General features: G+C 42.4%; 1 protein-coding gene across 1 annotated transcript; it reads left to right on the top strand.

The window, feature by feature from the left end:
• Positions 1-2,942: 2,942 nt before the first annotated feature.
• Positions 2,943-19,170, top strand: POGLUT1 (protein O-glucosyltransferase 1). The gene is made up of 11 exons (XM_048495018.1): positions 2,943-3,161; positions 5,169-5,259; positions 7,883-8,026; positions 9,711-9,846; positions 9,976-10,097; positions 10,978-11,037; positions 12,517-12,616; positions 13,079-13,137; positions 14,484-14,651; positions 15,914-15,970; positions 17,850-19,170. Exons 1-11 carry the CDS (start codon positions 3,068-3,070, stop codon positions 18,004-18,006), a joined length of 1,188 nt encoding a protein of 395 aa, XP_048350975.1. The 5' UTR covers positions 2,943-3,067; the 3' UTR covers positions 18,007-19,170.
• The last annotated feature ends 51 nt before the right edge of the window (positions 19,171-19,221 follow it).

The raw sequence follows: 19,221 nt of genomic DNA, 5'->3' as shown, positions 1-19,221 counted from the left end.
GCCCTAGTGCACAGGGAGGGGAAATTTTTACATTTTCCTTACTGTGCAGCTTTTTCCCACCTAAAACAGTCCTATGGAGAAAGGTACATACTTACCTGAAATCATCAGTACATGTACATTTCCCCACTACCAGTGTGGTGTAGTGGTTAAGAGCAGTGGACTCTAATCTGGAGAATTGGGTTTGATTCCCCAATCCTCACATGAGCAGTGAACTCTTATCTAGTGAACTGGATTTGTTTCCCCACTCCTACACATGAAGCCTGCTGGGTGACCTTGGACTAGCCACAGTTCTCTCAGACCTCTTTCAGCCCCACCTCACAATGTATCTGTTGTGGGGAGAGGAAAGGAAGGAGTTTGTGTGCTGCTTGGAGACTCCTGACAAGAGAAAAAGGCAGAGTATAAATCCAAACTCCTCTTCTTCAGCAGGCCAAACAGCAACTCTCTGGAGTTTTAGATCAGGAAAACAATGTACAGGAGAGAGGGAGGGAGGCAGAGAAACAAGTCCCCATGTGCCATAGCCCAAATGGAAATATTTACATTAATATATATATATATGTTTCATGTATTTTATCTATGTTGTAAACCTTCTTGAAATCCATAAAGAAGAAAGACAGCTAATAAATATTTTAAATAAGTAAATAAATAAAGTTTAGACAAGGTAGGTTCAGTAACTTGCACTTGATGTGGGTACCACAATATGTTGGACCACTGATCTTTACAATCAGGCAATCAGAAAACCTTTCTAACAGAGTCTCTTATCAGATTTATCCAATTCCCTGAGTGGAGGTACCAAACTTGATGGAGCCCTCTGACAGGCTGGGCCTCATAAATTCCTGTCCATCAGAACATTGTGACCAAAGTGCAATGTGATACTGTTCTGGAACAAAACCCATCCACCATAGTGTCTCACTTGCACTAGAATCCCATTCTCTGGACACAGATACCAAAATCTAATCGAGTGGTAATCCCAGCAGGATTCCCAAGCAGCATCTCAGAACTTGATCCCATTAACTGAACTCGATCCCCTTGCTGGGACTGTTGCAAGTCGACTGCTGCTCAACAGCACTTTACACACAGGAAAGGTACTGGACTATTTATGGTCCATATGTGTAAAATGCTACTGGGCTTCAGTCAACTTGTGGTGATCCCAGCAAGGGGTTTTCAAGGCAAGTGAGAGCCAGAGGTGGTTTGCCATTGCTTTCCTCGCAATCTTTCTTGATGAACTCCCTTCCAAACAGTGACTGCTTAGCTTCCACTAGAGATCACATGGCCTTCTCCAGGTACAAGGATTTAATGCTGAACAACAAACCTTTCCCCCATCAAAGTAATGATGGCCGTGCAGGCCTATGTGGTGGAAACAATCCTAAAAAAACAGGCATGATGCAGAACTTAATTGTCCCCACTGCAGATCTTGGGTCAGAGGAACTGCAGTGGTTGGCACGTTTCTCAACAACATTTATTTCCCCTCTCCAAGTAAACACACTCCATTTAGATCTTAAGGACATTGCAAGTTTTTGCTCTTCTGGGGAATAGTGGGACAAGACTGCATGCATGTCAGAGAAAGGAAGCCAAATTATTTACTTAATTGCAGTGTGGTCTGATAGTTATAGGGTGCTGAACTGGTTATAGGGTGCTCTGTGAGAGTCAGGTTAAAATCCCCACTCTTCTAGAAAGCTCCCAAGACACACTTCAAACCATTCTGTGAGCCTTGTTTATTTCCCAGGGTTGTCCTGAACATAAACTGTACACTGTCCTGACCTTCCCGGTGGAAGGGCAGGATTAAAATGCACTAAATAAATAACTTCCTCGACTTTACCCTGCTGTAAACTCTTGAAATTCCCCCCCCTGAAATGAAATCATCAAACTGCTGTCTTTGGATAAAGACCTGTTTGACCTCCTCTAGTATGGGCAAGGTCAGAATTTAATTGGAGTGTGTGTGGGAAGGAGGAGGAGGTGCTCTGTTTGGGGCAATGCATGAGACTCTTTTGTACTATTTTCACAATGAATAAGATTTTAATAGCCACCACCAGCCTGCCCTGCTGTATACATTGTCTTGTGAAATAAAATTCCAAGCCCTCTGCTGAACTGAGGCCCCTTCCGCAATTGCAGAATAATGCACTTTCAGTCCACTTTCACAATTGTTTGCAAGTGGATTTTGCTATTCCGCACAGTAAAATCCCGCTGCAAAGTGCATTGAGAGTGGATTGAAAGTGCATTATTCTGCATGTGCAGAAGGGGCCAGAGACTTATTGTTAAGCATTAGGAGTGAAATCAGATTACCTGATGTGTATTTGTAATTTCCAGGCTCTAAGGACGGTCCTTTTTAAGCTCCCGATAAGGAGGAGAAAGGGACTGTACGATTGAGTGGCTTTTCTGTTTGCTGCAGTTTGGGCACCAAAGGACGTGGAGGATGCGCTGGGGAGCTGGGGCCATCTGCCTCGATGCAGCTGGCAGCACTGGTGTCCCCTTGCATAGGGGCGGATGGGGGGGGGGGGGAAGGCCCTGGCCCCACTGCTCATCAGAAAAGGAGGAAGGAAGCACCTGTCCAGCCAGCAGGACAAGCTTGTTCAGGGTGTGTAGGCAGGGTGAAGCTGCACAGCTCGCTGCTGCGTCTGTCCCACATCTTTTTGGGCGGGGGGGGGGCACCCTTTGCTGGTTTTGCTCCGCAAGGGCAGCCTGGGCAGAGGCAGAGGGCGCCTTGGGCAGCTTCTCCAGACTTCTCCAGACAATGCAATCTGCCTTATTCACGTTCTGTGCTTGCTGGCCGGGGCGGAAGCCCTCTCACGTCTACGTAAGCAATTCCCTCCCCCCCACCCCCCGCAACATATGTGCTACTGTGTCAAACGCGTGGGGAGGTGCCCCATAAGACCTCCCCTTGCACAGGCTGCTATGTGCAAACTACAAATCCCAGCAGCCGGGGAATCCTGGACTACGATTCATGCGCATGTGCACTCATCGCTGCTAATGGGACGGAATGTGCTTTCTTTACCTCTCTATTGCACCCGTTGAATGAAAATCCCTGCGTCTGACCGAGTCGTGCTCAAGCGCTGGGCTTGGATTTGTCTCGATGGAGTCTCCTTTGCGGTCTCTGTGGCTGCTGCGGCTTGCAACTCTGTTGCTGTTTGTTTTGTGCTGCTGGGGAAATGACACGGAAAGGGGGCGTAAGTAGTGCCGCACAGCCGGAGTTAGATCCCGGTGGGTAGCCGGGTCAGTATCAGCAGAAAAGGGGAGTCCTTCTGCAGACCGTCCTTCTGCTAACAATATTTCCGGCAGGGTGTGATACTTTCAGATAGCTGAAGGAATGAACTGGGTGTGTATCAAAAGGTTGTTCAGGGTGATCCAGAGACATCTCTGAGGCAGAGGTGCGTGGGCATCCTCCGATTCGAGTTCCTGCCGTATGGAAACATTCCTGCCCGCAGGCGAAGTTCAGCTTCTTTCACCAGTTCCCTGCTCTTTGTTCTTCAGGAGTAAAAGGCTCCCGCAGCTTCTCTGAAGCTTCCTATACAGATTATGTTCCAATCTAGTGGAATATGGGAGTTCAACAACACACGAATCATCCAGCCCCAAAACTCTCTTCACTAGCCTGTGTTCAAAAGCTGTGTTCTGTAAACAGCGGCTGAGATCCAAAGCTTAAAGACTGCATGATTCCCGGTTCAGTTTTCCTGATCCCGGAAAGCAGAAAATTCTTCCCTTCATTGCTCTGAAGCACCCCCGTGTTTACAAAATGCTTATTATTGTGACTAAGATCTGGGAGACTTGGGTTCAGATTCTTCTTCTGTCCTGGGAGCTCACTGAGTGACCTACCTCACAGGGTTGTTGTGAGGATGAAATGGAGAGTGAAAGCCAGTGTGGTGTAGTCAACAGAGTGGCAGACTTGGACTCTGGGCGACTCAGGGTTGAATCCCCATTTCTGCCATTGAGGCTTGCTGGTCCTGGCACACACTCTTAGCCTGATCGAACTCACAGGGCTGTTGTGAAACAAAAGAGGGAAGAACAATGTTAAAAAATGCTTTGAGTCTGAACTGGGGAGAAAAGCAGGCTATAAATAAATAAAGGCATGTGTGGAGAGAAGGGGAGAATGATGCAAGTCTCATTCTGTCTCCACTAGAGAGAAAAATAAGGCTACAAAGCAGGAGAGAAAAGGACACTTTTGCCCTGTACTGCTGTCAGGACAGATGGAAGTATGATTCCTATGACAGCCAGAAATTCACTTTGGACTGCCACTCAGGCAGTGCAATGGGGCATACTTAACTAGCACGTCAGCATAGCAACTAGTTGGGCCTTTTTTACCCAGCAGCTACTGAGGCATGTGGGCTACCAAAGGAGAATACAAGGCCTGCTCTGCTTCTGCTACTGGATTGGGTAACTTGTAGGAACAGCAATTCTACATTGCAAGAGTCTAGACTCTGCAAGTCTAGACAAGTAACTGATAGAGTGGGATGTGCTCTGAGTTGATGTCAGGTGGGCTGTCCAGGTCCCGAGAGTGACTGCTGCCGAGTCCTTCCTGGCTACACTGCAGTCCTCCTGTCTGCTAGCTGGGATCATGAAGGCAACAGGTCACTACCGCCTTCTTCACTTTCCCTTCTTTTAGCTCCCTTCTGGATGAGTCTCATTTGTCTGCTCTCTGATTTTCCACTTCATTTAGAACATAGCTAAAGGGAAAGGACATTCCCCAGACATTCGCACAAGCTAAAAGAATCTGTTCAGTATGGCAAGAAATGGACACACCTTCTTAATGTTTCTGCAGTTTGAGCCCAAATGTTTGCATGTAGTCATCACACAATAAAAAGACTACTTCATCAAAAAAAATTTCTTGGATGTTCAAAGAAAGGGGATACAGTTTTAAAGATAAAATGCAAGAAACTTTCAGTTGAGAGGGAGAGTCCTTTGAGATGAGAAGCAATAGGGAAATTATGGCATTCTCAAAAAATGTCAGATTGCCAAGAAATGGAGGGAAAATCTTACCGATTTTTTAAATTATTACCAGGTTGCCCTCAAGCTGCTTACAGAGTGTTTCCTGCTCCCTTCTGTTCGTCTGAGTTCATGCCATTTATCTGCGCATGTGACAGTGTCTTGCGTAGTCTGCGTGGCCACAAAGTAGTCCTATTTTTTAATCTTCTGATAATTATTTCAGAATTCCCCAGAACTTAATCCTGGTTCTGTTTCAGATACAAACTGGAAGAAATTCCTGGTGCAGATTGGCAGAGCAGTGGAGAACTACAAGCCATGTATCAAAGAAAACTGCAGCTGTCATCAAGGGTAAGGAAAGACCCAGTATCCCTAACAGTGTAATGAGTACTTGCAGGGGTGGAGCATAGGAAGAGTGGCATACGGAGGACTCCAGGTTCATTTACGGACATCTCATGCTACAGGGCTCAGAAAGGTCTCTGCTTGAATTGGTTAGCAGGTAGGACTAGGCGGGTCAGTTGTCAGACTTGGTGCAGCAGTGTCTTGAGTCCAGGGTGGATCAACAGTCAAGGAACTTGCTTCTGCTGCTATTTCTATGGAATGCAGGTGCATTAATAGCTGATGGTGTACTGTAGTAGAACAATAGCAGTAGTTAATATGAGTTGTTTGGGCTATGGAAGATAAAGTGGCAGGTTGTCAAATGTATATTTTTGGGAAGTGAGTTTCACTGACGTCAGTGGGACTTGTTTGCAGGTAGGAAACTGTATGGGCCAAGTACTGAAAAAGCACAATGTGTTCCACAAATAAAGTGAGGGAGAGGAATAAAGGCTGTACTAGCCACTATGAGCAAGGCCAGCTCTGGCAGCATTGCCAATGCCCCAGGGTCTTTCCTCAGATCTAGCTGGTGCCTGTACCAGTACGGGAAGCATAAGCCATGTTCTCCGTCTTGCCTTGTGCTCTGAGGTTCATCCCAGTTGCTTCACTAGGTGTACGTGCTTAGCAAATGGCTCATTGTGCCACTGTTTGTATGTGGGTTGTAGGTTGCCTACCCTTCTCTGCATATTCTACTGTGCACCAGTGGGGGTGTTTTAAATCCACACTGTATTTCAACAAATCTTTTAAAATGTTTCCATTTTGTTTACATGTGCAGCCTTAAAGTTTTTGCACGCTTTTGTTCATGTGGCATGTACAGGTCCCCTCTTAGGTCACCCCAAAGTTAGTCCACTGCATTAAGTGAACATGCTGTGTAAAGCATTTTGAAGTATTTACATCATTAAGTCTCCTTACTCCTAAGGTGACAGAAGAGCCCTTCCTTGCTTTACCTTCCTGGCATGGGATCTCTTTCCCTGTAGCAGCATTCCTCACCATTGCAGTAATAGTCTTTATATACTAGAACTGTTTGGGCCTTCCCCAGTTGACAGTCCCCTAAATGAGAAGGAGGGTGGTACCTGGGTGACTACAGTCCTTGAGCTTTACTATTGAGTAACTGCTACCTTGTTGCTGAGGTGATGGAGAGAGGGTTTTAGCGGCATTTCTTTCTAGCTAAAAGAAGAATGATGTGTTAGGGTTAAAAGCCTGAGTTTTCCGACACTGCTGATGGAAGTCCAGCAAATAGCAACTAATTTACTTTGCATCCTGAAAATGTATTATGACATTAGTTGCGGCGGGGTCAGAAGAGACTTCAATTTGCACATTTCTAATGCATGGTGTAGTGGTTAAGATGTTTGACTAGAATCTGGGAAATCCAGTTTCTAATCCCCCTGGTGCCATGGAAACTTGCTGGGTGACCTTGGGCCAATCACACACTCTCAGCCTCTATCCTGGCAAGTATTCGGATGGGAGACCACCGAGGAATACACCAGGAGTGTGACGTAGAGGCAGGCAATGGCAAACCACCTATGAACATCTCTTGCCTTGAAAACTCTGCAGGGTCACCGTAAGCCAGTGGCTCTCAACCTTTCTAATGCCGCGACCTTTTAACACAAGTCCTCATGTTGTGGTGACCCCCAACCCTAACATTTATCCATTTTACAGATGGAGAACACTGATGCAGAGAGTCTTAGGCAACCCCTGTGAAAGGGTCGTTCGACCCCCAAAGGGGTCGCGACCCACAGGTTGAGAACCACTGCCGTAAGCCAACTATGAATTACCAACAAAAATGCATGCACAAGATTTGAATTAGCACAAGGCAACAAGTTTATCTACAAATTAATGCATAAATAATGTGTTACATGGTAGGAACTATGACAGGGAGCAGCCAAAAATCAGTGCTTTGTATGCAGAAGGTTTTTTAACTTTTTACAACTTTCAGACAGAATTCTAAAACCATCTTAATATATACATACCCCAAAAAGACAGACAAATAATTCAAGCCACCCCAATTCCTGTCCCACACATACTGTCCTTTCTTCTATGACGATTGCATTCAAATAATTGTTATCACAAACTGTGACTCAGTTTCAGACACATTTAAATTTTAATCTTGTCAAGAGGACTGTGCTTATTCCAGAAAGTAATGAAAATATACTATTTCCCATCATTGCCTGTGACTTGTTCTCCCTCTCCTGCTTGCAAGTTGCAAGTTTTAGTATCAGCATTGCATGTCATACCCTGTTCAACTATTCTTTTCCCCTGGAGCTACTTCCACATAGAAGGTTCTATTCCTGGCTTCTCTGGCTGAAGTCTCTGAGGTGGCTGTACAGGGGAAGTCCTGTGCCTAGAGAAACTCTTGGAGAAACCCTCCTAGAGTAACAGGCGGTACTGAGCTTGTCTGGTCCATAGCCTTAAAATATAAGGCAGCTCCTTGGTTCCATTTGTATCCCTTTACCACAGGAAACAAGCTGAGTGATCTACCAGACTTGGAATATGAGAGATTCCCCTGACAAACAAATCCTTTCATGTATGCCTTGCTAAGTGCTACTGTAGTAACATTCCCTAATGTGTTTAATGATGGGTAGAATCTCTCTCCCCTCAGAGTTAGGGAACAAGACTTGACTCCCTTTCGAGAGGGGATCTCCAAGGAGTTGCTGTCAGATACCATCAGTCGAAAGCTTGGGACGCACTACCAGATCATCGGGAAGAAGCTGTACCGTGAGCATGATTGCATGTTCCCTGCAAGGTAGGAGCAATACAAAATCTATCCATCAAAGACAGAAGCAGGAAAATCTCCCTAACCTCTTTAACCTGTGGGTCATTGAGCAGCAAATGTTTGAAAGGGCTACATTTCTGTGTAAGGAGCAGAAACTGATGAAGCATTGCCTTGTCCAAAATGTTGAAATTGCATTTGCTTTTGTGAGAAATCAGTATTGACACTGCAGTTTAGATGCACAAGAAAGTGATATGGGTTAGAAGCTGAAAGAAATCAGGAGTAAATTCCTCTTGGGAGTGTGGATAATTGAAAGGCATAACTTGCCAAGGTGTCTGAAACAGGATTGTGCATCAGAAGAGGCTTGTAACTGTCTCTGGTTTAAGTTGTAGTGGTGGTTAAAAAAAAAGAAAAAAAATGAAGCAGTGCCTTAGGCTGATGACCCATCCATGCATTGGCTCACCCCACAAGCAGAGTGAAGCCCTGCCTCTGTGTGATTGCTGAACTATCTGCACGGTGCAGACACACACTGGAAGTGCCTGTGCACATGCCCCCTTCCAGTGGTCAACAACACTTGGAAAGAAGTGTCAGTGATCACAGGAAGGGGGTATACATGTGGGTTCTTAGCAGTTGTGCAGAAGTGGTGGGCAGGCAGAGGCCAGCATGCTCTTGCTAACACTTTCACCTCACACAGTGAGTTAGGTCGTTTTTTCTCTTGCCACTTCAATCTCTAGGCCTTTTCCAACAGTATCTTTTCCCCCTGTATCTTTCCCCCCTGATTTTTTTGGGCTGCTTTCTCCTGGAGCTCACTTTAAGAACTGACTAGCTTTCTTCGTATACATCCTCAGTGATCCTTAACCAAAACCATGTAAGGTAGGCCAGTATTATTATCCCATATTCAGCTGTATTGAATATGATAGATGTGTGGTATGAACGTGTTTATTTCATTCTATTTATAAACTGCCCTTCCCCTTATGAGCTCAGGGAGGCTTCAAGCATAAAGCACAACTAGAAAATCAATATGTGATTAATCCAGATGGTGTAAAAACAATTAAAGCATTATACCAATTGAAAAAGAGAAAGAGACAAAAGTAACTTGATTGAGGCCAGTTGTTGAATTACAAGTTGAGGTAATATTCCTGCCAGGGACTTCTAGGTTACCTCAGGATATTTTACCAGAGTACCTTGCCACATAACCCTTGTACAGTAAATGGTAATTTTTCCTATAAATAAGTTCAAATAGATGATACAATTGCATTTCCATCCTTGATTCAGTAGATATTCAACCTCGTAATATTACATATGTAATACTGCATGTTAGCCTTGACCTGAATAACCCAGGATGGACAACAGTGCTGTCAGATCTTGGAAGTTAAACAGGCCCAGCCCTGGTTAGTACATTTCAGAAGCAGGCAGTATAAAGCCACCTATGAATGTCTCTTGTTTTGAAAACCCTGTGGGGTTGCCAGGGGCAGAGCAAAGGGAAACTGTGCCAGGGGCATGCGCTCACTCTGCGCCCCTGCTGCAGCGGCGCCCGCCCCAGAATGTCCCCTCTGCGGCCCAACCACAGCTCCTCTGCAATTCCACCCAGGACGTCACACCCCCTCCCCCGCCCCATTGGCGCTACATCACTGGGGGTTGCCATAAGTTGGCTGTGAGTTGACAGCAAAAAAGAAAGCCTTCAACATAATTTGTGTTTGTCCTGTGCACCCTTCAGGTGTGGTGGAGTTGAGCACTTCATCTTGGAGATCATTGACCGTCTTCCAGATATGGAATTTGTGGTCAATGTGCGGGACTACCCCCAGGTGCCCAAGTGGATGAAACCTGTTATTCCTGTCTTCTCCTTCAGCAAGGTAAGAGGGAAGAGTGGCGATGTCCTCTGACCTGATGTGGGCATCTGTGTCATGTAGTTGAATTTCTTGCATTACTGAGACAGTTTGCTGTTACTAACCTGCTTCATTGTCTTTTTTATTCTCTGGAAGACTTCAGAATACTATGATATTATGTATCCTGCCTGGACGTTTTGGGAAGGAGGACCAGCTGTCTGGCCCATTTACCCAACCGGCCTAGGACGTTGGGACATAATGAGAGAGGACCTCCAAAGGTATATTTAAAGGAAGAAATATGTGTTGCCTTCAAATTATGCATGTTTGTTTCCTCAATGAACTTTGCATTTCTATGGAATCAAAAATCTCAGTCCAAATCATATCTACTGAGAAATAGATCATCCTCACTGTCTTTTAAAAGTATGCATGAAATTGCAGTCTGTGTGATCCACAAGCTTTGGGAAGTTAGTTACCTAAGCTAGTAGAGTCTTTTGGACTTTAAAAGGCCAAATTTATTGAGTTTCCTTTGAAGTCCACGCTGATACCACAAAGAATTTGGCATTTAATCTAATTGGATCCAAAGATGGAAGGGAAGCTAATATAAAGAGTCTTGATGGTTGTGAAGACAAAATAATTTAAGCAGGTTCAGCTTGTCATAATAAGGTGAGAAGATGACCTGCTAAAATTCACTGTTCCATAGAAATGCTAAAAATACAAGAGCTTCTGGTCACCCTAACTGTAGCACACAAGAAAGAGAAGGTGACAACCACATTAAGTGGGAGAAAGGACATAGTTTATCATAAATTTGAGAGTAGTTACAACCAAAGTGTTTCTTTTAAAAATCTCTGCACTTCTTTTTTAAATAACCTATTTGTTTAAGCTTTAAGAGCAGTTGGTTTTAAAGATCTGGTCCTGTTCAGATGAGAATGTATGTTTGCTGACCCTCTGATGTAAGAGCAACTGACCTGTCTCTTCTATTTGTCTTGAATTTCAAGCACACAAGAAGTGAGGCAACCCATGCACTTTAAAACATTTTGTTAGAATGGCACTAGTGAGGTCATTAACCTACAGCCCGAGACAAAGTTCTGAGGAATAGGAAGGAATGATGTGCAGCAGTTGCTGAGATGGCCCGCTTGTATTTATTCAAACTATTTTTAGCTCAGCAGAAAAATGGCCATGGAAGAAGAAGATTCCCATAGCCTTCTTCAGAGGATCAAGGTAAGCAAACTACCCTAGTTCCAAATGCTTTAATCTGAATTGTAGTCAGGGCCACAGGAATCAAGCCTTAAACCAAGCAATGTATCCGATGGCCCAGAAAGACATGCTTGTTACAGATAAAATATGCTGAATGGAAGTTCACTATTAGCAGTTATTAAAGTTGCCATTCTTTGTAAAGTTGCCATACTTTGATATGCTGCACAGTCCCATGGTGCAAGGTTAGGTTTTGCGCTGTCCACCATCAGGGAAAATTTACCCACCTGCCATTCTGTGCAGGTCACCCATTGTGGGCAGATTCTCTGAGCATCTGACAATGTACAAAGTCCCCAAGCATGTTTTCTGCCTCTGACAGTGAGTATGACTGATCTACATGTTCATTATTGCCTTGACGTTGCAAGGAGGTTGCTTTTTATTTTTTCTTTTGCGTGTTGCACATGTGCAGCTATGCAGGTGCAGCCAATTGTATTATGGGATTATCAGTGTCATGAGCCAGCCCCTGGGTACTTGCCAGAATACAGAGGACTCTGAGGCAGAACCTGACAACACGATGCAGCCAGAGTTGGCTGCTCCTGAGGAAGACCAGGCAACAGAGCCAGCTCCCAGCCCTTCCCTGCATGATGATATGCAGGTGGAGGAGCCTTCAGATCCTCCTAGGGAACCCAGTAATGAATCAGCACAGGAGGCAGAAGCAGAGGCAGCTGCTGCAGAAGCAAAGGAGGAGTGCTTGTATTGCAGCAAAATATGGGAAGATAGAAGTGTCTGTATCTGATGAAGATTAACTCCTTGCAGAATCCCAACCCCTTGGACAAGGCTGTCTATATAAGCCTTGCTGTGAGCTTGCTTCTGCCTGGGTGCCTCTGTGTGCCTGGTCTACTGCTGATTCCCAGCCTGTTTACCTGATCTCCTGTGCCATGATCTGTTGAACTGACCCATGACTATGCCTTCACCTGCCACCCGTCTTGACCCATTGGACTAGCTTCTGACGATGCTCTTGTCTGCCACCTGTTCTGTCCTGCAAGACTGGACCTGACCACGCCCTGCCTGCCTGCAGTGGCTGCGGGGGTTCCTTTCTGTATGCCTGCGCAGCTATGCATGTGTTGCAGGAAATAAAAAAAATGATGCATTCCCATTCAAAGGCATGAGAGCAACCCAGGTTGTTTCTATGGACTTCAATCACTGCCTGAACAAGTAAAGGGCACACATGCAAACGGGAATCCACCAATCTGCAATTTAAAGGAGTTGCGATATTTCAGTGGTTCTAGCAATGATGCTGTCAATGGCTGTTGGAGTGCTTGACCCTGGTCCTGGACACTTTCATCATTGCTATACCACTTTAGTGTCTTAAATTATCTAACGCCTTACCAAGAACACTCATGTGATTGTAATGCTTTTCATATGATTTAGGATATGTTTAGATAGGGGATTTTTTTAGATGATCATGATAGTTTGAGGTGTGTGTGTGTGTGTTTTTCCCAACAGGACCAGCCCAGAGCGGGACCCTCTCATTCTTCTTTCTCGAGAAAATCCAGATCTTGTTGATGCAGAATACACTAAAAACCAAGCCTGGAAATCTGAAAGAGTAACTGCTTTTAAATTCAACTATTCATTTTCCATTAGGAGGTGTGTTGTTTATAATCAGAAGAGATACTAGCAATAATAGGGGTTTTACTTCTATGACTGATGAGTAATCAACTGGATCTTTGAAGAGGGAGCAAAGATTCTTGTATTCCAGATGTTCACTGTTGTAGCACACCAATTCCATCTTGTTTTCTATGTGGATAGACCTTTCTGCCTATCCTTTGCTTTCCTAGCATCTGCAATGTAAATGGAATTGTGTAGCTTGTTCAGAGGAGGTGATCTGGGACGTTTCTGTTTAGATGACAAATACTGATGATTTGCATTTTGTAGTAGTTTCCTAAAGAAAATTAATTCCAAATCTGAAGGGAATTGTAATTTTGACTATTGTGGATTATACTTGTACAGTCAGCAGAGAAACAACTTATAGGTAAGTTTTAGAATCAATATTATCTTTCCCTTAAAGGACACCCTTGGAAGGCCACCTGCTAAGGAAATTCCTCTAGTGGACCATTGTAAGTACAAGTAAGTAACTGATTCATTCTGGAATCCATTTGAAACGTTTTCTTTCTCTATTCTGTATTTTAGGAACACTGAAATAAATACTGGACTCTGAATCTGTAGTTATGGTTGCGATGTTATGATTCCCCACTAACCTGGCTATGAGCCAGGTTGCGCCACAATTTTCAGCTTCAGACTGCTGCCATCTCTCCTTTTGCTGTGCTTCTAAACTCTGTGATGGAAGAAAGAATCCCCAAGTAGTTTCTGCCCTGAATTTTTCGAAAGAGATGATAATTTGTGTTATCACTTGACTTAAACAATCATTTAATCTGTCACAATGCTGTTTATCCCTTCCACCCTTATAAAAGCAGTCAGATATGTAGTTGTGTTAGGTATGTTGCTCATTGTGTTACCTATTCAAGAAACATCAGGGACCATAATGATTTCCTAAATTTTTACTCACTGTTAGTAAAGTTGTTGGTACAATAATCCATATGATGTCTGCAGTGATTCAAATGCAGTGAACCTAAGGCACTCTGTTGTCTTTCAAATCCCTTGAATATTGCTGTAAGATATTTCTGTGCCATATGTAGATAATGGTACTCAGATGTCTACATTAAATGACTTCCCTGGACAATTTTTGGAAAGATCAAAATGATGCCTGGAATAAAAGTTAGGAACCCTGATTTGGAAGTTCTTACTAAAAGTCACAGATGTTGTTTCACTTGTCTTTGGATTATGCATCTTGTCATCTCTCTTCCTTCCACAGGAAATGCTTACAGTGTAGATAAAATTCATTCACACTTCTTGATACTGGCTTGCTTGGGACAAGGTTTAAAACAAGAAAGGATGTAAAAGCACTTAGCATATTTGCAGTAGTTAAGGGTGTTTTATTGTGGTTGCTTTTTGCCACTCTGTGGGAAAATCAAATAGAGTGTACATCATTTTTGTCAAGTCCTTAACACAGCGCACACACACACACACTAGCATGTAGAAGTCATAACCTTCTCATTTTGTGATCACAGCATGGTTAGATCTTAGAAAGCCAGCAAGGTTTTATGAATAATAATAATAATAATAATAATAATAATAATAATAACAACAACAACAACAACAACAATAATAATAATAATAATTATTATTATTATTATTATTATTAACGTTTGATAACCCGCTCACCCCCAAAGGGCTCTGAGCGGTGTACAACGGCCACATAGGCCAGTAAAACAATAAATTATGGATAACCAGTATAATATTAAATCTTTAAAATAACAAGGCAGCATCATAAAATCTTAGCTAAAAATTATGAAAGAAGTAGAATACTGGGAGAGAAGTGGGATTCTAAAACAGCATGTCTTTGTATCACACAGATACCTCTTTAACTTCCGAGGTGTAGCAGCCAGTTTTCGATTCAAGCACCTCTTCCTGTGCGGCTCGCTGGTTTTTCATGTGGGAGAAGACTGGCAGGAGTTCTTCTATCCACAGCTGAAACCTTGGGTCCACTACATCCCAGTTAAACCTGATCTATCTGATGTGAGGTAAAAAGTTAAAGCTGAAGTAACTTGATACCACTTTGTATTTTAGTGGATGGATGTGTGTATTTATTTACCTAATTCATATATAACATGCCTTTTTCCCCATTGGGGACCCCAAGCAGCTTATATTGTCTTCTCCTCCATTTTGTCCTCACAACCCTGGGTGACAGGTTAGGCTTAGAGAGTGTGTCTGGCTTCCATGGCAGAGTGGAGATTGAACCTGGATCTCTCAGATCTTAATATTTTTGTCTCAATCTAAATGGCAACAGGATTTAGCAGTGCTGATGGTACATTGTCTTTCATATAGCTTTAAATGATGACATGTTCAAGTAAATGTTCAAGTAAATGTTCAAGTAAAAGGAGATGTTCAAGTAAAAAATCGCTATGTAGTACCCACAGAGAACAAGGTTTGTTGGTTTTTTGTAATACTCACCAAAAATACAACATATTTGAGCTGCTAGGGTGATGTAATAAATGGCATGGTGGTATGCCATTAATGCAGTAAGTTCTCAGGAGATACTTAACAGCTGAAGATCAGTCCTGCAAAAATGTTCAACATTTCTAAGTATTAGGACAGCCTTTTCATCTTTGGACATATTTGTTAAGTATTTCCTATCTAGTGTTTTAGTACCTGCTACTGGCATGCTATAGATTGAAGAAACTATACTTCTTTACATCACATTTCCAGGAAGAGAAGTACTTCCCCTTACATGGGAACAGAAAGTACAGATCTTTTATTCAGACAGATTGCGTGAGTGTGAGGGGAAGCAAATAACCCTTGCTTCCTCTTTTGCTTTTTTTGGCGTGTCTCAAGCAGCTCTCAACATTTTAAAAATATAATATTTTTACCAACAGAATTCAGTTGCCTTCAGCTGTAGCATTCATTGAATATCTACAAAACTGAATCAAAATAAATGTGCTAGCTGTATGCTTCCTGTCTGCTTAATCTACACCCCATAAGCAGGATGGAAGTGAAAATGATGCACTGTTACCCTGAACTAGTCATAGAGCTTTCTGTGCCAGTTGATATGAACAAGTAGATATCTCAGTGGGTTCCAACGAAACAGGGAGAGCCTAAAGGGAAACTTCCTATTCCATGTTTATCATTGAGAAGGGAGGAAAGCAATAAGTGTTGGTTCAAGGTGGGAATAGAATTACCATTCCCAGTTTGGTCCTAACTGTCTAGTCTTAGCTCAATAGCCTAATCATCAGTGTGTTCATATATACTAATCCCTGATGGTAGCAATCTATCCACTTTGTTTTAGGGAGCTATTACAGTTTGTGAAAGAAAATGATGACATAGCCCAAGAAATTGCAAAGAGGTGAGTTCTGTAAGCGAATGCTGAATGGTTTCATTTGCTGAACTAACTAACCCAAGTTCCTTTTTCCGTAGTATATTAAAGGAAAATATACAGTGGGTCTTGACACTTAGTGGGATCAGGGATATCCCAGCAAGGGCATAGAATCCAGTAAATTAAAACACTTACAAGGCATAGTAGACTCTTCCACAGAGTTGCTATAAATGGAATGGTTGGGTCTGAAAGATAACTTCACACTGGGTACATATAATTGTTCACATGACTCGAATGTCGAGGATGATCTTGAACTAAAGAAATGAGGAAGACAGTCAGGAGATATAAATGTAACTATGGATGACTTCAGCTGCATTTGTACTGACTGGAAACATATGTGTTCAAATCATGAGAAAAAGGCAAAATTTCTAGATATCTTAAAGGATTATGCTTTTGGTTGGGCATGGCACTGACTTGGAATGGGGGTGGAGACGTTGGTTACCTTGGCTTTAGTACTGAACAGGGCAAGGTGTAAGTGTGAGAACAGTGATCACTGTATTGTCGAAGGCTTTCACGGCCGGAATCACTTGGGTGTTGTGTGGTTTCCGGGCTGTATGGCCATGTTCTAGCAGCATTCTCTCCTGACGTTTTGCCTGCATCTGTGGCTGGCATCTTCAGATGATCCTCTGAAGATGCCAGCCACAGATGCAAGCGAAACGTCAGGAGAGAATGCTGCTAGAACACGGCCATACAGCCCGGAAACCACACAGCACCCAAGTGATCACTGTATTACAAAGTTTAGCATTTATGTGACTAGAAAGTTAACCCAAAAGTTCAGCACAATGGATTTCAAAAGAGGAAATGTTTCAAAAATGAGGGGATTAATCAAAAGGAAGCTAAAAGGGAAGATAGTTATAAGGTGTAGCATAACCACATTTGACTTTGGAAAAGGAGACTTTTTAAAAAAAGAGATGAGTCAAAAGGAAAGTAAATGAGAAGCTAAAGAGCATCATGTGCCTCAACAATAATTGACAGTTGTTTAAATCCACAGTAATATGAGTTTACATAGAATATCTGATCCATCATGGCTGCCCCTACATTTTTTTTTGATACTCCATTTATGCACAAGATGGGTTGCTTTCTTGTGACTTGCCATTTTCTGACATCGCGTACCAGTGTCAGAATATGTCAGTAGATATCCTCAAAGATCCACAATAAGTTGAGGTATTGTTGTGAAAGGAGTAGACCCGGAAGTACTACTATGGGAGAACCTAAAAGTTGCATTGCTGATTATGCTACATCTGTGGATGCAGTGGACACAGTTCTTATATAATTGCAACAAAAGAGGCAGAGGGCCACGTTTCCCCAAATGCAGAGCCCAGTGTGAGTGATAAGAAATTCGAGCAGGGATTATTATTTCCAGCAAATAATGCTATATAATTAATTGATCATATAAATAGTTCCTTGTTCCATTTTAGCCCACTCTAATTCAAATCTAACACATCACTAACTTTGCTCATTAATGTAGTTTCTTGGTGTTAATCCCCATCAATGGAAGCAATTTATTTGGTGTTCCTCTCTATAGAAGCCCACCACTAAAACAAGTACAGACTTATTCCCATATCTAAACATTTTGGTCTAATGATCTATTTAACAAACATAAAAAACTATGATTCTAATTTTATGGTGGCACAAATGAATGGCTTCACTTACAAATCTGTTCCTGTCCCAATAACGAATTCTTAGCCAGATTTAAAAAGGGAGAAGGGAAGAAATTAAAGTTTGATCTTGATATCTGAACTAGTTGGGGATTTAAACTTTGAGTGTCCACAATCCTGGTCTGGCACATGCCTTAATCTATGATATAAAAAGCATTGTCTGCAAGAGTGACTTTCTTTCTTGCCTCTAGGGGTCGCCAGTTTATTGTGAACCATTTGCAGATGGAAGATATATCTTGCTATTGGGAAAGACTTCTAATTGAATATTCTAAAGCCCTGACTTACGAAGTGAAATGGAAAAGTAACTATAGTGTGATTTCCCCCAGACCACTGAAAACAGAACTGTAAAAGCCACTGTTCCATTTTCACCTCAAGACTAAGACTTGTAGACAGTCTTACGAAAAGGTAACTGTGCTAGTCTGTTGTAGCAAAGTTAAACAGAAATCAGTTGAGAAACTTGGTTACTTTTATGGTTGTCACTTGGTTTTGGTTTTACATGTGGGCTGTGAGAAAGTTAGAGAACTCCATGGTTTTGTTGAACTGGAGTTTCATGATGCCAAATCTATTTTTTTACATGTATTATTATTACATTCTGTATTGGTCAAATCCAGAATTTTATTTTTTTCAATAGTTTTGGTAAAATTTTTAAAAGGATGTGTATGGAGCTCAAGTTCCACTCAATTTCAGTACTGCTATGCTTCATAAACCCTGTTCATGTTACAGTGAACAAACGGGACCAGTGGAATTACATGACCAGCCAGTGGTGCATATGTTGAATGTAACAGGAGAATTGCGTAACATAAACTTAAAGAAAAATTGAAGGTACACTATACAGATTGTATATGTATTCACTATACATTGTAAACTGGGCTACAGTCTTTCTGAAAAGGTAATGTGTTTTTTCTGATTTGATTGACTCACTACTTCACTCCACATTAGTCCCATTCAGTGGCTAGTACTAGCTAAATGGTTAGTGAGTACCACCCTGGCATGTGATAGTATAACCATTTAGTCCTACATTTCTAACAAGTTATTTTGAGACGTATAATACACTCAATATTTGACTAGCCAAAAGAAGAACATTGAGACACATCCCCTACAAACAAGCCACTTGGAATAAGAAGGGCTTATGAAATGCATAAGTATAAGAATATTATGACACACACACACACACCATTTCACAATTTCACAACACATTTCACAAGGATTATACCCTTTGCTGTTTAAAAAAAATTACAGGCCAACTGTAAGCCCCAGTTAAAGATTTTACAGCCTAGGAAAAGTATACAAAGATGAATGCTTCTTGACTTCTACTGCTGGATCATCATGAAGCTTAGGATTCAGCAGCTCTGCTGTCTCCCGTATGTCAGATTGGACAGAGGGGGACAGATGAATGTTCACTGAATACTTCGGAAATGTGAGGCATGGACTGGAACGTTGAAATGTTGTTTCCTGGTGTGGCTGGCCACAAAATTACTGAGCATCAAATAAAAACTAGAGGTCAAAATGTAACATGGTACGACCTGTAGGAATCCCTTTTTCCCCCTCCGTCCACTTCTTACA

Source organism: Sphaerodactylus townsendi, linkage group LG04 (assembly GCF_021028975.2).
Source record: "Sphaerodactylus townsendi isolate TG3544 linkage group LG04, MPM_Stown_v2.3, whole genome shotgun sequence".
NCBI lineage: Eukaryota > Metazoa > Chordata > Lepidosauria > Squamata > Sphaerodactylidae > Sphaerodactylus > Sphaerodactylus townsendi.
Note: the sequence above shows the minus strand (reverse complement) of the source record. Positions and strands in the feature narration are given on the sequence as shown.